Source organism: Anarrhichthys ocellatus, unplaced genomic scaffold (assembly GCF_004355925.1).
Source record: "Anarrhichthys ocellatus isolate YVR2014 unplaced genomic scaffold, GSC_Weel_1.0 scaffold7, whole genome shotgun sequence".
NCBI lineage: Eukaryota > Metazoa > Chordata > Actinopteri > Perciformes > Anarhichadidae > Anarrhichthys > Anarrhichthys ocellatus.
In genome coordinates, this window is record NW_022280037.1 from 9,087,088 (window position 1) to 9,110,480 (window position 23,393).

The 23,393-nt window shown below is 42.6% G+C and overlaps 2 protein-coding genes across 2 annotated transcripts; one reads left to right on the plus strand and one right to left on the minus strand.

The window, feature by feature from the left end:
- The first annotated feature begins 29 nt into the window (after positions 1-29).
- On the plus strand, positions 30-2,633 carry LOC116383664 (uncharacterized). Its single transcript, XM_031847675.1, has 3 exons — positions 30-140; positions 495-595; positions 1,009-2,633. Exons 1-3 carry the CDS (start codon positions 57-59, stop codon positions 1,625-1,627), a joined length of 804 nt encoding a protein of 267 aa, XP_031703535.1. The 5' UTR covers positions 30-56; the 3' UTR covers positions 1,628-2,633.
- Positions 2,634-4,444: 1,811 nt separating this feature from the next.
- slc35g2a (solute carrier family 35 member G2a) lies at positions 4,445-15,772 on the minus strand. The gene is made up of 2 exons (XM_031847674.1): positions 15,449-15,772; positions 4,445-12,332 (listed from the first exon to the last, which is right to left on the minus strand). The coding sequence occupies exon 2, from the start codon at positions 12,304-12,306 to the stop codon at positions 10,951-10,953; it is 1,356 nt and encodes a 451-aa protein (XP_031703534.1). The 5' UTR covers positions 12,307-12,332; positions 15,449-15,772; the 3' UTR covers positions 4,445-10,950.
- Between the last annotated feature and the right edge of the window lie 7,621 nt (positions 15,773-23,393).

Here is a 23,393-nt window from a genome sequence, read left to right on the forward strand (position 1 = left end):
GTGTGTGTGTGTGTGTGTGTGTGTGTGTGTGTGTGTGTGTGTGTGTGTAGGCAGAGATGGAGCAGAGGATCTGTCAGAGTCTGTTCGATCGACAGTCAGAAATTACAAGACGAGTTGTGGAAGGAATCAGCAACACTCACGTACGTGAACACAAACACACGGAGTATACGATTCAGACATATCTCTAAAGCTCGGTACACTAGGTGTGTGGATTCTTTTTATCGGTGGGTTTTCTTTCTTTGCAACAGTTGTGAGATGAACTGTAAACGCAGACACTCGCAATGAAATATCCAACACCCGGCAAAACTATTTAGTTTCATTGATTTAATAAATATTTTGCTGTAGTTCGTCATTCAATATCTCCTCACAATTACAATTTATCGATAAAGGATTTGTTTTTATTTAAGAGTTTTTACTTTTTTTAAATGCAGGCTGTTGATGTTGTTCCTCTGTCTTGTGTTTTATGTGTCTTGGTTGTTGTTTTGTTTCTTCAGACCAACCACATGCGGAGCCTGACTGAGTTTGTGGAAGGTCAGGCCTGTTACTTCGACCAGTGTAACCAACATGCTCAAGAGCTTCAGAAGCAGCTGAACAGGTGTGTGTGCCAGGTTTACAACGCGTACACACTAAAGCTGTATTGAAATTAAATAATGCATGGAAGTCCCAAAGACCTAGGCAGCTCTAGGAACAAATCAGCACACAGCTGGTACCAAATCACTAATCAGCCACACAAGCAACACCATGCACCTTCTACTGCAGCGACACCAAACAAACCATTTAACAAACTAAAACAATACTTTAAAACGCTAAATTCAGAGGCCAAATACCATTACAAAATGTACTGTATGTAGCACAGTATGGGATCCAATCCATATTTTATCCAAAGCTATGACCCAGTTTGCCAACAATCTCGGGACGTCCGGTCTCACAAAAAACACTGTCACTGTTGAAAATCAATTTTAAGCAAATATTATTTATGTCTTGGTTATGATTTTGTTCTCCTTGCAGCATTCCAGCAGTCCTCTGCTCCAATAACTGGCAGTCAGCAATTAGCACCGAAGTTAATCAGCCGTCCACAGGCAGCCATGTAGCCAATGAGCCCGTTGGGTTAAATCAGGTCGGCCCGATCCCCATAGTCGTCCACCAAATTCCAGACTTCGACCAGGACTCATGGACTTCAAATCCACTCGCCGCAACTGAAAAAAAACCAGATTCCTCTGTGACCACACAGCCAAATAATAACAACAACAACAACGACACTTTCTTCTCTGATGAGCAAGGACTTGATCATGTCTGCACACCAAATTCGGGTCAGATATCAGCACTCAGCAGAACAGCCAGCGCACAAACCAACAGAGCAACGGCTGCAATAACCAATGGTGCTGGTAGTCAGACAACAACAACAACTTCCCCACCTTCTGAACTCAGTGGAAACGAGTCTCAGGCAGGAAATGCAGGAGCTAGTGACACCATAACAGTCGATAACATGGCTGTTGACGCTTTGATGACCAATGGCGTGGCTGTTGAGCCCCAAACAACCAATGAAACCACACGCGAGGCGCCCCCTGTTAACGGAGAGGTCCAGGAGTCGGCATCAACAGTCAGGACGTGGTTCAGTAGAAATTAATGTGGGACATGACACCTGGCCAATATCATGTCAGCTGACTCTGATTAGCGCTTCAGCTGATTTAGGCCAGTGGCAACTGGCATTGTGGATCCAAGAATTATAAAAGAACAGATACACAATCATTGTAACATGTGGTATGGTAACAACTTTTAAGTAATCCCATAGGGAGGATAATGTGAAGTGGTTGTAAAAGTGCTTTTTTTTTTTTTTTTTTAAGTGATTTAGTGCCACAATCATTTTAGCATTTAACAAGTTGTATAAAAATGATGACTGTTGTGTATCAGTCCCCTCTTGTGGCAATGGACGTAATATTTCCTGGTGTGTGATTGTGAAAGGTAGTTTTTCACTCCGTGAAATTAAATCTTTATTTACGTTAACGCTAAATGCGAGAACTGATGAAGCTTTGTGCCAAGTGTATGTGTGTGTGTGTGATTGTTCATGTGTGAGTGTGTCCATGTCTGTCGGAGAACCCATGTACACACTGTCACTTGTGTTTACAGCTTACCCAAACCTCTTACCCCTTGAAAGAGGTGTGTGTGTGTCTATGTATGTGACTCTGCCACCTCTTGACTTGCATTACTGCAAGTTGAGGTCATTTTCCATATGACGCGTGTTATTTGCATGTGTTTAGGAGTCCAGTGAGGTGCTAAAACACCATGCTGAACAAGACCCTTATGCTGTAGCATGGTATGAAATATGTGTCCTCATATATACGCACTGGGGTGTTTCCCCCTGCACGGTCTAATCACATACTCACTTTTACCCAATTAAAGCCCCCACTAGGTGAACTGGGTAGAAGTTTCCAGGTCCAGATGTTGTTAATTTTCTTTGTGAGGGCAGCCCTGCTCCACCGCAGTCTGCTCTGGGGACCCTGGACAGAAACACACACATTAGCGCTGACCCTTCTGATGTAATCGCCCAACTCTTTGCTCAAAACATTTATTTTTTTCTAATGTTGAAAATTATTGTAATTACTGTTGTAGCATTTTTATTTTGTGTTTTCTTTTAATTAATTTTTTTTTGCTCTTTCACGATGATATTGATTACATTTATATTATTATACAAATTATATTATAATTATCACTATATAAAATGAATGGTTGGGAGTAAGTTTCACCACTTTAACCTTTATTATTAGAGAAGTAAAGATTTATTTTCTGAAGATAAAAGTTTGTTGAACTTATTAATTGATGATTCTCTTCTACCTACGTTGATTGTTATTTCATTCTTAGACTTATATTGGACTCTTTATGTCATCTGAACTTCAGTATAAAAGTACTTTTCATACATCAAATGTATAACAATTTACATTCAAGTTAATGTATTAAAAGTACAATGAAATGACTGAAGCTGGCACTTTATTTGTATTCATTATGTGTATAATTTGTGTTTGTGTATTTAAACATTTTGTAAACTTGTTATAAATGACTAAATGTTTAAGGGCCAGTGTTCTGGATGTTTATTCGTCTCATTTAACCTGTTTTATATATCGGAGAGATAAACGTTCAAATGACTTCAGCTTGTTAAACAGAATTTATTCCAGACATCTTAACAAAAACAGATTTCAGAAACTGTTCCTTTCTGTTTTCATAAGTTATATTCATTCATACTCTCTTCTTCGTTGGTTCTGGTCTAACGACCTTGACTAGCTCCCGACACAGACCAGGTAACCCCCTCCTCCCCTCTGCTCTACCAATCACAGGCTATATCAAGTTATATTGTTCCAACTGTTCTGAAACTCGTATGTAGTTTCTATTGTACAGCTTTTTTTTCCATTTTATTCTATTATGTTAGTTACCTTCTGGCCTTAAAGGCACTGAGGTCATACCACTGCAGTGTGAAGGTGAGTGAAGTGAAGAATATCTAAGTAATCACAACGTGTCACAAGTCAATTTAATGCTGTATATTGTGTAATGTTGCATTATTATAAACCCTTTATAATTACAGGTTTTACATGAATTTCCATAACATGGTTTGTTATGGAAAAGTCTTGCAAATCCATATGGTGAAGTACATAGTGAACAAGGAACCAGAGTCTCATTATAGTGGCTGGGTAGCTCTTAAAAGAGCTGTAGTGTGGTGCTGCCCGGTGAGCTGGCCGAGCACGGCGTGCAGTTCTAAGACTGCATCCGGAGGTCTCGACGGCAGCGTCCAGTGTGGATCTTTTGTTCTCCTGTCGAGGTGTTTCAGTTATTTTCCTCGTTAAAATGTGCTGCTCCGCAATGTACTTTCTCATATCATTTACACACACCATCAGCTCCAGATTGAGGTGTGGATCGGGCTTCCCAGGCCTCTAGTCATAAAGCCATGCTGACACAGTGTGAAGCTTGGCTTTCTTTCACCGATTGCAGTATTGTTAATTGTCTCAACAGGATAATTAGGTCAAGTGGTGCAACCTCAAAACAGTAAGTGTGTTTGTCTCATGAGTTTCGCTCCCACTTCTTCACCACTTTCCTGTCTGAGGCTGTGCGAACAGATTGGATCGATCAAGCGCAGCTTCTGTGATATTGACCAGAGTGCAGTCAGGAGGCCTTTGGCGCAATACCCCCATAAACACTTCTGTTGCACCACTACTTCAACTCGACATTCTAGGGGCGCCTCACAGGAAGCACGGCCAGTGCTTGAAGACAGATTAGATAGTGTTTCGTTCCTGTAACTTTCCTCTGACTCAACCAAACAAGAATAGATTTTGCTCAATCTGTCCCTAGCTGCTCATGAGTGTGTTTCCAGCACATTGATACAGCAAGTCCCTGCTATGTTTCCTATTTTTTATTTTTTTTGTATCATTGCATCCTGTCCGTCAGCAGAGACGGCATCTCTCTCTCTCTCTCTCTCTGTCTCTGTCTCTGTCTCTCTCTCTCTCTCTCTCTCTCTCTCTCTCTCTGGTCTTTTCTGGATGGTGTGCTCTTGTGTGATACAGGAAGGAAACTGTTCTGCAGGTCTGGTTGACATGAGTGAGTTAGGAAAGCAGATAAAGGGAATTGGGATGTTTGTAATTATATTTGGCTCTGTTCTGTCTGCTACCTGAGGGGCACAGACACAGATAACATTTCTATGGGCAGGTACCGTATATTATTTTGTATTTAATTCAACCAGCTAAATCCCACTGAGGTTGGAAACCTCTTTTGCAAGCGATACCTGAACAACACAATGCAGACAAAATAATAGAAACACAGGCAACAGATAAAACAATACATAAAATAGGTAGTAAAACTGAAATAAAGCTGATGGTATAGGCTGAACAGATCAGGGAGTCATTTACCAGAGTTTTCACTACACCGTCTATAAATAGAATACCTTTATCAAACCAAATACCTTGATATTTGTAACCAGGACATTCTGTTCTCTTCCCCTTAGCTTTAACATTGACCACAATATCTACAGGCCACCTTTTAGGATTAGAAAACAACATCAAATTGTATTTATCTGCATGCTGCACGTGTTTGAGTTGAGTGATAGTAGGGAAAAATGGTAGTGAGTGAAAAAAGAAAAGTGGGCCAAGCACAGAGTCTTGAGGTACTCCATTTAGTAAGTCCGTTTGAACTGTGCCCATTGACTTTGACACATTCAGTCCTACCTGAGAGATGATTACGAAACCAGCAGGGCATGGTCCACAGTATCAAAGGCTTTTCTTAGGTCAGGTAGCTATTATTTTGAATCCTGACTGTTTCTCACTGCAGTTTTTAGTACAGCAGTAAGCTATAACATTACCATACACTATTTTTAAACATAGAAGTCTGTTATATTCTTACAATAGCTCTATTGTTTTGCAGTACACTGTTTTCTAATCATATCTCCATGGTTTCCTCTCCTCCCCATCTACATATTGGGTATAAAACGAGGATACACTCTGTTCTCATAAAACTGGCTTTTGTTAGCGAACTTTGCTGAGTTAGTGTTAGTATGTGTTTATTCAAAATTAAAGTCCTGTTGGTGTTTTATATTTTAGCCTATGAAGTTCTGCTGATAACACCCACTGTCCCAGTTTCCCTGACATCTCTGGTTTCATTGAAACAAACCAGACGACATGATCTGTTCTACTTCTCTCCGATCTGAACAGAATTTGTGCTGATACTCTCCTCAAATCCGACTTTCATAGAGGAAAAAGATGAAAACACCAACTGTTTCTGACATGCATAAACTGAATTTTGTATGACACCTGTATCACAACTGCAAGATCATATAAGTGTATTGCTTTCTTGAGGGGATCATAATTGTTGAATTTAATGGAAGTGGGCCAGGGAAATGCACACAATGTTGCAATGAGGAAAGGAAAAAGTATGCAAGTTTCCTCTGTCCCTCTCTAGCTTTCCTCACCAACTATCCTTTCTCTCTCTGTCGGTCCATCTCTTCCTCTGCAGGTTCTGTTTTCCTGAGATAAACCTGCCAGCTTCCATCCCAATTAGTCCCTCTGCTCCTATTACAAGCTGCCAAACAGAGAAAATCATACATAGTTACTGGCAGACTTGCTGACATCTGCAGGGGGAGCTCCATCTGGAGCTCTGCAGAGAGTAGAGAGGTCAAGGTTTTTCCTCTGACCATGACTTGTCATACTTCTGCTGCTTAACCCCAACACCTGTTGACCACAGCACTCTGTCTGTAAGAATAATCATTTGGCCTTCTAATTCTTCCTTTTGGGATGTTTAATCAACAGGGGAGCCAGGCAACAAAATACAGCCAGAAAGCAAATATTGCAGTGTTGCTTCGCAACAATATTTAATTTCAAGTGGTAAAAACATAGTCATTGCAAGTTCAAAATATAATCCAGATTCTGCAATGTTGCAATTTATTTTGGCTAAGGGATTTGGTGTTGATGCATGGAGCAGGGAGTGACTCTGGCTCATCTTGAAAAGGCAGACAGACCTAGAGCGAGAGTGTGGACTGAAATATCCTGTGAACACTATGATGTTAACAATGGCGGTAGAGGCCAGTGGCACTCACAGCGATGTACGCTTCCTGCAATGACAATGATTATTAGATTTTGCCCATTGATTAGCCTGGTATAGAGCATTTTTTAAATCAGTTTGGTATATACCTAACCCATGTCCTACATACATATAGAATAATTTACTATATATACTACAACTACTACTGTATTTATTTTAATACAAATTTTCACTCCGTTTAAATTTGATTTCTTCATCTTATTTATACAATTTCTATTTGTGTCGCTAAAACTATGTGTCATTGTGCAATCCTCTTGTTAATGACAATAAAGCTGAACCTTGACAGATTTTAAAGCTCAAATATTCCCAAATATATCAAGAAATTAGGTAGGGACGAACACTTGTAAGATAGGTTGAGAATCAAAATACTTAAGTGAGTCTTCATAGCTGCTGCTGAACAGCAGCCAGTTCTGGGATAATGCTAAAAACCTACTGTAACAGTACAAGTCAGCAAACTGCCCCAGTTATGTCAGTTATACAGCAATATATATCTTATAATATCTTAACAATATCTATGTTACAGCAATATATAACACAAGCCATAATAAGCTACTGCCTGCACCAAATCAAGTAAAATGATAGGTTATTTTTACTTCCATATGTTTCAGTTATTTTAAGCAACAGTTTTCTTTTCCCTCCATCCCTTTCTATTCACCATAGCTTTCCCTGTGCCCCTTAACTCACCCTCTCTTTCCTCATAATGCCCCTATATTTCCCCACTCAGTTTGACTTTTGACATATTACCTCCACTGAAGCATTACTCACCCAACCTCCACAGCACCCCCACCTCTGTCCCACCCTCCTCCACCTCCCTCCTTCCCTTGCGCTGAGTTTATAAGCCAGCACCCGCGACAGTTGGCTCAGTGTGAAGAACTTTAAATATAGTGAAGAGGGAGCAGCTGCAAAACTGGGTGAAGAACACACAACTTTCATGATATTTTAAAAAAGCAACACATTCAGAGCTTCATCATGCATGTGTTCAGGATCTGGCGTGTGCTGTGTGTGCTTGGCTTGGTGGGTGCATCCTTGTGTGTGAATGAGCTTGAGTATCAAGCGAACTACGCAGACAACTATGACAACGAGATCTCTCCAGGCCACCAGGACGGTGAGTTATGTTTGTTGGTACTTTCGTCTCTTTTATTCCCTGCTTGCTTGAACAGATGGCTTTGTCTTTGTGAAGAATTTGTCCTCAGCTGAAATGCTCAATTTCAATAAGCCAATCAAATAAATCTCATTTGCTTTGATTAAGAATACATCCTCACACTTTGATTTATTAGTTTTGAAGGGTAAGCAAAGGTGTCCCGCAGGGGTGTATTGTTGGTCCACTTCTATTAACTATATACTTCTTTTTTTTTTAAAGTCAACATAAATATAATTTTGTACAGATCATAGAAGGGACTTGCATTGTACATTTCTTATGTAAAACCCTCGACAGAAGATACTATCTCTGCTCTCTCTGATCACATCAAAATAGATTAAATACAATGTCCGCTCACAGGTCATTTTAACTTTAACAAGCAAAGCTATGGGTTTTAAATACTACTAAGTGAGATGAATAACAAAACGTTTTGAAATTAAAATCCTTAAATCAAAATAATTTAAAACACTATACTCAAGTAAATTAGATGCTGCATGTAACTGTTTTCTTTAACGCGGAACCACTGTATATAAATAAACTTTAGGTAGTAACTTGCAGTTTGCCATAAGCAAAGGGCAAACACATTCATCGTAACTGTGAATTGCGTTACACCATAATTACTGCATAGGTCCGCCAGAAAATAAGCATTTTCCCAACTTTATTTTTGTTTCCCTTTACTTTATCCTTCGGTCCCCATTATTTCTCATAATTGCACAACTATAACTGATGCATCCCTCTGGTTGTTGTCTACAGGAGAAACTCCAACCACACCATGCCAGGCTGCAGATGTCTCCCGCTGGGACAAGCTTTTCATCACTCTGGAGGACTCCAACATGAGGCAGAACATGCTGCTGGAGTCTCTGGAGCAATGCTGCGGAGGTATGGTCTCTTTCAGGACACAGATGGACAAGCTGGCCGAGGTGACATGCCAGCAGTGTCTACCCAGCCTGGAGTCATCTTGCAGGGCACGAGCCGAGCAGGTGAATGCCAGACTGCAACAAGGCTTGCTGGAGCTCCGGGAGGAGGACGCAGAGAGGGAGAGAAGGTTGAACGCTACGTTGCACCGGCTTCTGCACAGTGGCCATGAGGCGAACGCCCGGCTGAAACGGCTGGAGGAAGGTGGAGGCCACAGAGCGGTGCCTTCTGGAGCAACAGGCAGTGGGATGGGGCGCCTACCAACACCAAGACCTGGGGGTTTAGGGGCAGCATTTGGCCTGGGAATGAAGCCATTCACATCTGGCCTGGAGATGCAGGACATGGCCACAATGGAAAAGGCCCTGGTTGCCGCAACAACAGAGCTGCAGAAGGTTCACCTGCAGCTGAGCAGACTGATGGAGCAGGCAGGAAGGACAGAGGAGACACATGAATTGCCAACAGGCAAAAAATAATATAAGATGTACCGGGGACTGTGGTAATGATTTTGCACATACTCGGTTTCTTTTTTACTTGTGAGCATGTTTTTGTCTGGTGACAATGACTTTAAATGTACCATAAATGTTGTGGCTTCACTGTAATGAATAAAAACGAATTAATCGACCTAATCAGCCTCCTGGAACGGTTTCCTCCCTCCTCCCACGCAGTAATCAACTCATTTTCAGATGTTCACACCCATGCCCACACTTTCATTCGTCAGTGCATGTGTTGTATCCTTACACCACCACCTCAATGTTTGTGTAGTTGTGGTGGTGTCTGCAGATACCGACAGCCACAAGGAAGTGTCTCAGAGGTTTTGGATGGTGTTCAGTTCTGGGCAGGTCTCTCCCTCTCATTAGCTGCTTTAAGAGTGTCTGGATGCAAAGAGGCCACAACTTACGATGCTCAGAGTGTTTATGCTGAATGAAACCCTGCCAGAGCTATTACACTGCCGCCAGCCCATCCCTCCTGCAACCGCACACACACACACATTCATTGTTCTGAACCACACAATGGCTGATATTGACTGGAGGTACGTTCTGTGTTAATTATTATAATTATAATATACATTTAGGTAGTTTAATCTGTCACAAAACATCATACTTAACTGTGTGTCAAATCTTATCCGGCAGAGAAACTCGTAACTATAGCTGTCAAATAAATGTTACTCTAAAATGTAGTAGAGTATATTGAGACACGTAAAATACAGTACAAGTACCTACAGATTGTGACTAAATGTAAAACGTTACATTCCACCGAATGTAGGAAATAAAATAGCAATAAATCATATTTAAACCAAATGTGATTTTAATTAGGCCAGCCTTCTGACATCACATCATTTTTCTCTAATGAAAGGCCTACAACCATGGCATGAATGGATACTTGTGCCCATGCCTTTTTGTGTGTGTGTGTGTGTGTGTGTGTGTGTGTGTGTGTGTGTGTCTTTCCTCAAAGACTTCAAAGACTTCCTACTAAATCAGTTTCAATAGCTTCGTCGTGTCATCTCATGTTGGCGCTTCATTCATTTTTTAACACAAATACAAAGAAGAGAAAAGGAAAGCAGGAGGCTAACGATGAGTAAAATAGAGGAGGAGAGGCCCAGAAAAGACGAGTGACGGTGCTTATGTGTCTGACATTTAGGTATAAGACACAAAGAACAGTGTCAGAATCAGCCAGCTAGCCAGACACGCAGCACAATACCCAGCGACCAGCAGCCCAACTTTCTACCCCGGCCTCCTTCTCTTTCACCTCTGTTTCATCATCTGCCATCACTCTCCTTTCTCTCTTGCGTCTTATCTGTCTGCCAATCCCATCATCTTCTCTCGCTCTACCAGCATTTATCTTCCTTTCATTGTGTCTCGCTCCTTTCTCGTGCCTCCCATCTCTTGTTTTCTCGCTCGTTCGCCAGCAGCCAAATAGATGGCATCAATCCTTGGCAAACCCTCAGCTGGCTGGTAAAAGTGACTGACATGACACTCCTGTGAAATGTAGCCAATACGCTCTCTCTCTCTCTCTCTCTCTCTCACTCACTCACTCACTCACTCACTCACTCACTCACTCACACACACACACACACACACTGAAGGAGGTGAGATCCTAATTAGGAGTGGCTTCAGGAATGCATCGTGTTCAACAGAGAGATTTTAATGTCACATCACATAGTCACTTTAACAGACAACACAATATTGGCACTTTCTCAAAAGCAAAGACGGCAATACAAAATCGATAAAGCTCCAATAAACATTTAGCAGTCTCTTATGTACACCGGAACCAATCTCATCATGGAGGGAGTCAGGGGAAGACAAAGAGGAGGTGTGAAGAGATGCCTATTTGATAGGTGAGTCCAGAATCTCCTCATACTCTTCCCTTTGGCGCCGCCCTCCCCCACGGGCTGGCAGCAGCTTTATCGCCACCAGCCAACCGACGCTCAGTATGACCATCACGTTCCCGACCACCTCCGGCGCGGTGGGAGCCAATGGCAGCACCGCCAGATGCAGCAGCATGGCAACGGGTACCTCCAGGCTCTGAGAGGCAGAGACCAGAGCAGGGTGGAGTCGGGTGAGGGCGTGCGTCATCCCCAGAAAGGCTGCTACCGAGCATGCAACCAGGCCCAGGACCAGACACCAGGCTGGGGCACTCAAAGGCCAGGACCAGCCCTCCTGGAGCAGAGCCAAGGAGGCCGGGGCGAGCAGGCAGCCCGTCCAGCTTACTGTGAACAAAGCTGTGCCCACTCCCACCCTCTCCTTCAGGGAGCGATACCCAACCAGTGCCAAAGCCATCCACAGCCCTGCAAGAGCTGAAAGAGACCAACCAAACGCACCCCTCCAGAACACGACCGGGTCAGTCGGTGAATCTGAGTTGCTCTCGTCCGCTGTGGGAAGTAACACAAGCCCCAAACCGCACAGTCCTGCAGTTATGGTGATCCCATCAGCCAATCCAAGCCTCTCCTCCAGGAGCAGGAAGGCCAGGGTCGCTGACAGCGCCGTGGTCGCCAGGCGCCAGGTTGTCGTGGCGTTTCCGGGAGAGACGAAGGTTAAGGAGGCGTAGGCGCAGCAGAGGGAGAGAGAGTAGGCGACGCCGTAACAGAGCAGACGTAGACGGTAGCCCGCCGGTCCGAAAGGGTTCTCCCCCCTGTGCAGTGGTACGGCCACAGAAAGGAGCTGGACGACGGACCGAACCAAGAGCAGAAACAGGGGGCCCAGGCTGAAGCGTTCAGAGGCCACGCGGGTCAAAACAATCAAACAGCCGTGCGCCAGCGCCGCACCTAGCAGCCCGACCCAGGTGAGCCGAGACGCAGACACAGACGCCTCCCCGAAACTGGCCAGCTGTTCCCCTACTCCTTTCCCAGCCCCCTTGGCTGCTCTGGCTCCCCCCTCGTTGCCATCTCCTCCTGCGGCAGCCTGAGGTTTGCTAGTCGTGTCTTTGTCTTTGGACCCAAACAGAGTCAGGGGCCACTTCCTGCCCTCCGTCAGCTGTTTCTTGTCTGAAGTCTCCTCCAGGAAGGAGCCAAAGTCCTCAAAAGACGGAGCGTCATCGTAGCCCTCGTCCCCTGGCTGGGGGAAGTGTGTGTGTACTCCAGGTTGAGGGGAGTAGGGGGTGTGCGTGGCGTACTTGGCTGTGACTGTGTGAGGGTGGATCTTTACCCTCTTCTTCGAGCTGCTCAGGAGGTGAGTGGACTCCATTTTAAAACTGCAATGACCACAGACACCTGCGAGGGAAAGGACACTTTAGAACCACACACAACATACAACACACGCTGCTGCAAATCCTCTCTCTGCTTTCTCCCTCACGCTGTCCCTCTCTAGGATACTGCTTCATATCTCATGTATCTTTAATATCCAAGATAATAATAGCAGTGACACATCTTCCCATGTGCCCCTCGTGTTTGGCAGGGAATGAACGTAAGCTCTGCCCGTCTGAGCAATCACCACTTTAATTGTTTTAGGGGGTTTTTTTTTTCATGAGAGTTCACATTGAGTTCATATTAGCAGAATCATAAAGCACCATAATGGCAGATTAACAACTCTATGATCGCGCCTTTTAGACTTCTTGGATAACATGACTTTCAAGGGGTTTTAGAGATCATTGGCAATGACAGTTACGTAAAGCAGGCGCTTCCTGCCTCATTCGTCGTTTTATCTCTCTCGGCCTCTAACAATTTCTTTCTCCCTCTGTCTCTTCCTCTTCACCTCCCTCACGTTATACATTCAAGCAGGCACAATAAGAGACATAGACGTATTGCTCACATTCTCAGGCTGTCAAAACATTAGTGTCAGCTTTTGCATAAAAAGCAGGTATATGAATCCCACATCTTATGTCTAATTTAATACCTCCCTCTCAACCATCTCCCTCCCCTCCTCATTTCATTCCTCCATCTCTTTAATTTTAAGGTCCTGCTCCCCGGATGACTAACTTATAACTGCTGTAGTAATAGCTCTCTGCAGCAGAACACTATGACCATGCAGGTGCTGCACGGCACACACCCACTGCTGCATTCAGGTTGTAAAACACTCAGCAGTCCAGCGGTTTCTCCGGGAACGGGGAATACTTTCCCACAACATAATTGTAAGAGCCAATAATGTTTACTCTTTTAATAAGACATGTGGAGCATATCGTGCTCAGTTATTTCTCTGGAGTTACACGGTATTATTCAACAGTAATTTGGCTAAACACAGCAAGCGAACCACATCTTCACTTAACTTATTGAAATACAGTACCCACACACTTTAATTACAAAATGTGTATTTTTAAAAGTCTACGGTCACGCTAGCGGCTCTGCGAGGCTGCACTTGGGCACAGCGGTGCTTCGAGCTAAACTCTAATGAACTCTAACTCTAATTTTTAGCAGGTATACATTTGACCACTGTTTACTTTAACAAAATGCAGCAGAGGTATTTGTTTACAAAGTCTTGAAAAAATGATGGCGCGAGATGAAAAGTTAAGAGATTGTGATTACAATTTGTCCTGAGGGGGGGCATGAATATATGTGTACCACATTTGATGGCGACACCATCCAACAGTTGTTGAGACACACATTTAAAACCATGAATGTCAACCTCTTTGTCACGATAGAGGAAAAGTCGGGGCATCATTGAAGTCTTTTAAAATCTGTACCAAAGGTTGTGCCAATCCATCTGATAGATTGAACACCAGTGATGAAGTGAGTGACCGATAGACACTGCGGTGCCTATAGAGCCGAGCCGCTTGCAATAAATCACAACGACGGAGCAAATAAACTCAAAAGATAAATATTAATAGGTCCACAAGGATAACATATTTGATCACAGTATAAGACATTTCATATGCAATATCGATATGTATCATCGTTTTCTGGAAAATCAAAGCAGCAGTTTTGGCAGCTCACTGCTGTTTCTCACATGGCTGCAGGCCTTTTGATGTGGTAGCAGCAGAGGGAGGCTGTGGATTTGTGGCTGGCTATACGTGGCCTTGAGAGTATTCCCACGAATCAACCTGAATTGTTACAAATTACAAGGGTCACGCTGTGAGTGCAGTTAATAGAGAACAGCTCATGAAGTATTTAATTTAAAATATGACATATACCTTTCTTTGAAAATCTGAGTTTTGAGGAAATTGTACTTACTTCTCAAATCAACCTGACTTGCACTAAAATGATGTGTTAAATGACACATCAGTTGTGATTTCACAACCTCACGGGTCTCTGAATGAAGTAAAAAAGAAACCACAGGCATGAGGTTGTGCCGATGACATTTGAGAAGATCTAGGCAATTACTACCAACAAAGGGTATATGGAACCTGATCTTCCGTTCTGTGAAAAACACAAAGAGCATAAAGAGATCAGGATGTTCCACTCTGACTGTTCTCTTCTCAGTCTGTGGTATCTACTGATCTTAATGATGCAGCCTGCCTCTGCAATGCTGCTGCTGCTGCTTCCACTGCTGCTGCTCTCAAAAGCTTGTTTCACACCTTACACAACCCTAAAATGAGCCGCTATGAGCACATCATCGTATACCTGCATTATGTGAGGAGGCTCTTTCCTCCTGGTGTATTCACATGCATGTTCTACAATTTATTTCAAAAGCAAAAACATCTTTCATATGGACTATAGAGTAGGCCAAATATTTTATGAATGGTACTCCTACAATGTTGATTATTAACTGTATACACACACCCTACATACACTTATATATAGACATGTGTGTTCTTTATTAGGGGTAATTGCATTGTATTATGTAAATACATGTGTAGCCTATGTGTCTATGTGTATTTAAGTGAGTGTCTGTATATGAAGAGGAAGATGTTATCAAGGTTCAAGGTTATCAAGTTCCTCGGTGATGCGCCTCTGTGACGCCTGAGGGTTGACACACACACGCACACGCGAAACGGCAGGGGTTGTGCTGCACGCGTTGTCGCGTTTGAATCCAATTAAATTGCCGTTTTACATCATAAAGCATAATTTATCTGCTGGTTATCTGCAGGGATGACGTTTCGATTCCCGCCCCTGGCACACGGTGAGGGTTTGTTTGGCGTCCACCATACAGCATGCGTGTATGCCTGTATCTATGTATGTATGTATGATGTTGTTGCCTTCAATGACAGCCCAAACGGCGACCCATGACGAATTCTTGAATGGAGAGAAGTGCGCGCACACTCTGCATGCGCCCGCAGATTGCCAAACGGCAGCTGTCAATGAACCCCGGCTGAGTCCTAAGACGGCTTCCTAATTAGTGACCTGCTGTAATTTCGTGGTATTGCATAATGTGGTGCAATCAATAAACCAACGGATGGGTTATTCATAGCTTATAGTTTAGAAAAAAAAACACCTCCTCCTCCGCCTCAACTCACCTGCTTTCCCGCAAACAGCGGATCTCGCCGGGGTTGAACTTCACTCTCGGTCAGCCTCAGTCATTTACCGAGCATCTCCAAAGATCCATCACCTCTTGTTGGCCATTTGTTCGTCCCCCGTCTTTTGCTAGTATACCCTCTCCTCCGCTTTCTCCTGCGGCAGCCAATAGTCTCCTCAAGGGCAAACGCGACACGCCTCCGCCGCCCAGCCAGACCCTGCGGTCACCTAACTTTACGCTCTGCGGGAGGACAATGTGTGTTTTATAGCGACCTGCCGCCCGTCCATCACGCTCTGGGCACTGATACAGATGCTCCTCCTCAGACTGAGAGAGAGAGAGAGAGAGAGAGAGAGAGAGAGAGAGAGAGAGAGAGAGCTAATCATAACGTCTGAGCATGCGTGACATCCACTGAACACCAGCACTGTATCACCCTGATCATTGTATGTTATGTGTCACCCCATGTGTGTGTGAGAGAGAGAGACTATGATTTATCACGGCCAGATAAACACAACCCTTACTTGTAACGTGTGTTCCCGTATCATTTCCTATGTCTATTGTAAGAATAGAAATATAGTTGTTTTTTTCTCCATATTCTTCTTTTTTGGCATCCTGCCCTGGTGCTCTTAGACACTCATGAGGGCCACCAAAAGACCCAGTTTAAATTGTTTCGTTTTGTCTTAGTTTGGGAACATGCACAGAGAAGTTACAATATCAGAATTTTTAACCCAGGTTCTGCATTTGTATTTCATCCTCATTTCATCATCTGGGGGCCCGTACCAAACACTTTTCAATACCTCCATTATTTAGAGGGACACCCAGAAGATTTTCAACTGGCATTGGATCGATGTATTATGGCTGGCATGTGCAAATGAACGATGTTTGGTCTCCCCCCAACTTGCTGCTGTAATGGTAAATTTCTACTTAGTATATATTTAGTATATTGTGGAAATGCCTAAATGCTTGTACTTTTGCTCTGAACAGTAGATATGCATCCTTTGTGTTAGCATACATGCTCAAATGTATCTTGCTGTTTGGTTAATGGAATGTTATATTCGTATGAGTATTTTATGTTCTTATAAGTAGAACTGTTTTATATACTTGTTGTGAAACAGTCTATCATATGCTTGCATCATGAGACTTGTGATCCATGCAGCAGCTGACCCATATTTTCTTCTTCTCTAAGATGGACAAGTATACCTGTTGTATATTCACATGTTCTATCTCTGTATAACTGTGCCTCTTCTCTGCGCAGAGAATAAATACTTTAAAGACAATTCCTGTTTCACGATATTCTTCATTTCAGTTTAATAAGACTCAACAGCGGGTAAAATAATTTTCCACCACACTGGCGTTGACGCAGAACGAGACGCTTCGTGGTCAAATTAAGGCGGAGCTTTGCCAGCAACGTGGAGGGAAGCTGAGCATCATTTATTTGCACGTACCACCCACACTGCAACAATACAAAGCTAACTGTAAATTGGCAAAATTTCCCTTTAAAATTGGGGCCTATATATATGCTCTTATGGTGCATATATTTCTGTATATACTGTGTATGTAAATCTTTGATTTATAAGGAGATAACAGGATGCACACACCATGCACAGAGAGATGATGATGGTGGTTGTGAAGGTTTGTCAGTAGAGGATCATCTGAGTTTATCCGGCGCGGATTGCCAAAGCAGGTTGTGCAAGGTTCACAATATGTAATAATCAAAACATCAGAATTTTGAAAGAAAGGAAATGCAACATTTGAAATGCAAGACTACAAAACAACGAAAAATAACAACATCAAAATTAAATCATTAAAATAAAGAAAATATATAATTAGATCTGCTGAGATGTGTACACACTATACTGTCTAAAATACTGCTCCACATTATATTCTGTCCTATTGGCCCATGGCTGATTTTTCATGGTTTGGAGCCAGGTTCCTTATTTCCAATTATTATTATTTAAGACAATAGAGTGATTCCGACAGTTTAGAGAAGGCTCTTTCCTGTTCAATATGTCTAAATGTTGAAACATGTACAAAGCATGCATAGAAATGGTCTTTCTGAACAGAGCCCTGACTTCAACTCCATCCAACACGTTTGGGATAAAGTGGGATGACGTCAATGGCCGACCTCACTGATGCCCTTGTGGCTTAATGGGAGACAATATCTGCTGCCAGGTTCCAAGGTCTTGTTGAAAAGCCTTCACCTAAAATATGTGGCTGTTATAGAGGCATTTGAGTTATAATGATAACGATACTAGTGGTGCGAATGGTGAGCAGAGATTAAATAAAGAGGAGGCCGATCGGGTACAGTTTCTCTCCTCTGTTTGACTCACAAACACTGCACACGATCTCACACACTTTCATCTTTTTTTTGTGCAAACTGACAGTAATTGCTTTGACAATTTGCTGACTGGTGTGCTCTGCTCCATCTCAAGCTGTATTAACCTTTGCCGAATGCAGCTGGGTTCTGTTGTTAGGTTGGACCGCCACACTGTTTCATAAGAAGCAGCGGCCCCTGTGGATGCTGACTTAGCGAGCATATGATGAGAGTCAAAAGACGTCTCTTCCTGCTCACTAATTGCCCCAGATATGTGGATTGTGGAAATGAGAAACAGCCAATAAACATTAGCAACCACCTCTCTCGTCTCTGTGCATAGTGCATGTTTTTCTTTTTCTATATCTGGTGTTCGAATGAGAGAGTGGCCAGGTTTCCTTTCCAACCAATTACACATGGTGATTTCTAATTAGCCCTTTACTTTGTGGTGAGGGTATGTCAAAGAAGACATCCCTGTCAACAGTGTCATTATTATACTTGCAAACAATTACTGATAATCTTCGCTGGAGACCATTATCTAGCATTGACTCTTGCAGTAATTAGGCAACTAGCAGCAAGCAAACACTTGCCTAATTACACATTAAGCAGACATGGAGCAATACTAGCATTTATTTGGATTCATGTTTTCAGCCACACAACGAATGTATTAATTCCCCTTTTAGCTTTGGTTTGATCTTGTTTTGGGGATTTTTCTGGGTCTTTAGCTGTTAAATTCTCCACTATGTTCACCAGCTAGTTGCTAACTTAGTGTGTCTGTCATTTGCTGAGCGGGGAATGTAAAGTCTTTTTAAAATATTTTTTAATTTTGCCCTAAACACCTAAATCTGTGGGCCATAAAACCAAAACAAGTGGAGAGAACTGCAGAGTCGGGTGATACTTCTCTGTGGGTTTATCACCACAAGCAGCCGTGTCCACGTTACACACAGTCATTTGAGCCATCATTAATATAAAAACATTGATAAGTGCAGCTTTAAGTTGCTGAAACAGTACCACCTGTTTGAGAAATGCTAAGTCTGCACTGCAGCTTGAAAACGTGAGGATTTGATCCTTAATGGAAGAGATTTACTGCAAAAAACTCACTCCTTAAAATTCATGAATTCTGAGTGCATCTGGGATGTCAGACTCTACACTTGTACTAGTTATTCATTCAACACAACTGTGGTGGCGTTTTTTTACATAATTAGCCTGGAGACGCCGCCAAAATTGGAGGTTAAAAATGAGTTTGATATGGACAAATGCATGGAGCACTGATGGACAAATTTCCTTAATGTGCTGTCCCCGGGGGAATTAATGGTGGCATGCTCTTCTGATTGATGCATGGGTGGTCGAGAATTTAACTGACTACATTTCTTTCTTTCTCTATCTCACTCATCCATTTGCTTTAGGCTATTTCTCCGAGGATGAGGAGGAATATCTAGTGTTTCCATGGTTACGCTGAATATGAGTGAATCGGACCCAGCTATTCAGGGCTCTGTTTGAATCCCATCGTCTACTCTGCAAGGCCAGCCTTATATATATATATAGGTTCATCACAATCCACACAGAAGGTGCAGCCTCGAAAGGCAGCAAAGATGAGCTGACAGCAGGGAGGAAGTGGGGAGACAGGGGGGGAGGCAAATGGGTGGGATGAGAGCGGTGTAGTGGAGAGAAGAGGGCAGCGATGGGTGGATGGAGAGTACGGGAGAGGAAAGAGGTTTTTGATGAATTCAAGCACATGTGAGAACCGGAGTCAAGAAGCTTTCTGTGCCTCCCTCGCTCCATCTCTGGCCAGGATGAAATGAATTATAGAGTATCAGGCAAAGGACAGAGTGGGAGCTGAACTTGGGTTTCTCATTTTTTTACACTATCTTTCTTCCTCCATCTGCCTCTCAAACACACACTATCTATTTCTGTTTCTCACTTATGCTCACGCGCACGTTAGCACATGTAGGTTGGGTAGGTTCTCTGCCAGTTTCACACTTGTTTAACACAGGAAGGCATCATGATTCTCAGTCTGTCACCATTCATGGAAACTGACTTTACATTTGAACAGTTTAATTAACCGATTTCTATTAAAAAATAAAAGAACCAGTAGGCATTGAGTGATATTCAGCATCAATATTCCTCACACTGTCGCAGGGTTATTAAAGAGGTCTGTTTTGGGCGGTGAGTGTTTATGATCTATAAACAGGATGTCATTATTCAAAGCTTGGTATCCTTGGATGTCTCTTTACAGCAGGAGCTGATGGGAGCAGAAATAAGTGAAGCGCAACCACAGACAGAGACACATTCATCACCGGGCCTCGGCGGTGGAGGGGAGGAACAAGGGAGTCAAAAATGACACTGTAGAGATGAAGATAGGGATGAAGACGAGGAACTTCCTGGGAAAATTAGAAGGCTGGGCAGGTGGTGTATGACACACACTGCAGCAAAATAAAACATTGGCGATGTAAAGCACCATCTGTGTGTGTGTGTGTGTGTGTTCCAGCGAGGGAGGTGGATGTGACGGACGATGCCTGGTTCACAAGTAGGGTTGTGATAGACTGTGATTTATTTCCCCCCCCCAGCTTACTGTACCTCTCATACATTTTGCATTACCACAGCGGTGGAAAGGAGGAGAGAGGGGAGGGGAGGGGAGGGGAGGGGGGGGGGGGGGGGAATAGAAGGGAAGAAAGTCGGGGGGGGGGGGGAGAGATTGCGAGCGAAATGAAAAAAAAGCCTCAGGTGTGAAAACGCTGCAAGGAAGGTCAGAGGGAATTAAAAATAGAACAGACGTAAAACACCCACGTAAAGCCTCGCTGTTAGTCAAGAGCCCCAGAGATGAGACGAAGAATAAATACGGACCTTCATTGCATAACTCTCAATACGTCAAATGAGTGCGTTTCAGCCTCAAACAAAAAACAAAAGAAACAAGGTTTGAAATGAGCCGTGGGCCTGTGTTTTCCCACAGATTTAGACGTTTGTCCCTGCTCTTCTCTCGACTATTTGAGTGATGACCTGTGATTACCTTTGACAGTCTAAAAGGGTTTGTTTCCACTGATGCCGCTCGCCATGCAGCCTCTGTTGCCATGGTTACAGCCCCTGGTAAAAGTTTTTGGATGATGACGGATGCTGCGATCGAGCGCGTTACGTGCGTGTGTGCGCATCCACGCTTGGCCATGTTTGCGTCGTCGTGTGTATGTATGCCACAGTTTCTCAAAAATCAACATTTTCAAAACCGGGTCAACGGGATCACTGACATGGATCCAGACGTTTTGATGGAAGTCCAACTCAACACGGCACCACGCATACTTAAAAAAGCAAGGTGTAGTCTCAATGAGCTCAAATACTGGGCTGGTTTAAGACTAGATTAACCTGGGCAAGTGTCTACATAATGTGTTTGGGAGGTTGAGACCGTTTGTGTTGAAGATTTTGGTCCAAAGGAAGCGTGAAAAGCTTAAAATCCACTGCAAAACACTGCAATATGATGCAACACCTGCACAGACACACCCACTTTAGTCTGAGCAATGTCTGAACATTGCTGGAAAAAAAAAGTGTAGAAGACAAGAGGATAAACAGCCTGAATCTCATAAGTCTTGGTATGTAGTGATGATGAGAGAATGTATATACGCTACTACATTATTTATCTGTTCATGAATGTATTTTTTATTCACACATCACTGCTGTGAGTCAATGTGGGTTCTTGAGATCCTTGACAGACATGAGATCCTACATTTTAGAAAACGTGTCAACAGCCAGAAGGTAGAATAATGACAAAGCAAAAGTTTGGATAATATATCCTCATAGAGGTACATGTTTTTAGCTACAACGTCATTATCTGTCAGAAACAAATGTAAATGCATGTTCAGCAGTGCTGTGAATACAATATTGTAAATAGCACATACATAAGTGTGAGCAAAATATAGCTGCAGAACACAGATGATTCAAAGATGAAGAGATATGTTTCCATCCCATCAGTGACACCAGATCATCCTCCCGCCTCGCAAAAAATCATCCAGTTCTGGCACTGATTTCATTTATTTGATGTGTTTTTTTTGGACAAAGCATAATGCTAATCTCTGCATGCTGCTGTTCTGACTCAGTTTCTTACATCTTTGTGAAATGCTGGTAGTTGAAGGACTGGGTGTAAACAGAACCTTTGCTCTTGCACACGATGTAATTTGTTTTCCGTAGAAGGATATTTTCTCAACACGACCCTCTAAGTGTTAGAGAAGAAACCGTCTTGCTTTTTTCCCCCAGCTTTAATAAATCATATAAACTGACAGATAAACAAAAAATGCAGCAAGATAGAACAAGCAACTTGTAAGCAGATCACCCACCATGTTGGCAAGCCTCTGACCTGCTGAATGGATCTGGATATAAACACTGAAATCTTTTGATGTCGCAAAGAAATAAGAGGAAGGAGAGAAAATGTTGTTTTTTAACAAAGAACTTAAAGACAATATAAATGTGAATCATTCCACCGGTTTGGATCTCCATAGCAGGTTCTCATGTGTGAATATGACTTATTTTATTAAGGGCCCGAGCACCGACAACGTGGGGCCAGCGAAGGCCCTCACAAAATTGTAAGAATCATAATTATTTTGTTTGTCAAAACATATTTGCAAACAGGATTTTGTTTGGCACCTGTTGAATGCTTCATTACCCCAAACATGAGAGAATAATAATGTCTGAATGTGTGTGTGTGTGTTTGTGTGTGTGTTTGTGTGTGTGTTTGTGTGCGTGTGTGTGTGTGTGTGTGTGTGTGTGTGTGTGTGTGTGTGTGTGTGTTAATAACCCTGAGGGGAGGGTCTGGCTGCAGCTTTTATGGGGAAGACGTGCTGTTGCTATAGCAAACAACAGTGCGTCCATCAGATGAAACACCATGTGGTACATTCATGTGTGTGCGTCAATGCCTTATCTAATGCGTAGCTCTTTTTAAGGTGCACACAAAATAAATCACTTTGTGTTTTATGCACTCGAACACACACACACACACACACACACACACACACACACACACACACAATGACTTTCTCTCTGTGTCAGGCAGAGGCAGATAACAAAAAGAAGGAAGAAACATTAGTGTTCAGACCAAAACATTTAAAGAACTATAAAAAAATATATTTTTGACATTTCATTAATGATTAATTGAGGAAAACAATCCACAGAATAATAGATTGTTGGTAACACATGTATGTTATATCAGAATCCGATTCATTGGCAAAGTATGTGTACACATTCAAAGATTTTAAGTTGCTCTCAATGTACACAGTTCCAAGAACAATTTACAAGATGATAGAAATAAGATAAAGCTACAGACGAGGATAATAAAGCTGAACAAAATAGGCAAAAATAAAACTATTATGTAGTGAAACAATAGATGTAGGCTTATGTAAATATATATAAAAAGCAACAACTATAGTGACCAACTACATACAATGCTGTGTGTTTCTGTAAATTGTACACAAATACAAATATTGCAAAATAATACATATTCAAATATATCATATCATTGGGGATTTTGTGATGTATTTTAACTTGTGTTTAAATGCCCTGCTATATAATGTGTGTCCAATAATCAAGAATCTAACCGGTAAGTATTTCATGTATTGTTTTTGAGACTCTAAAACCTTTATAATACTTTTTATTAGACATT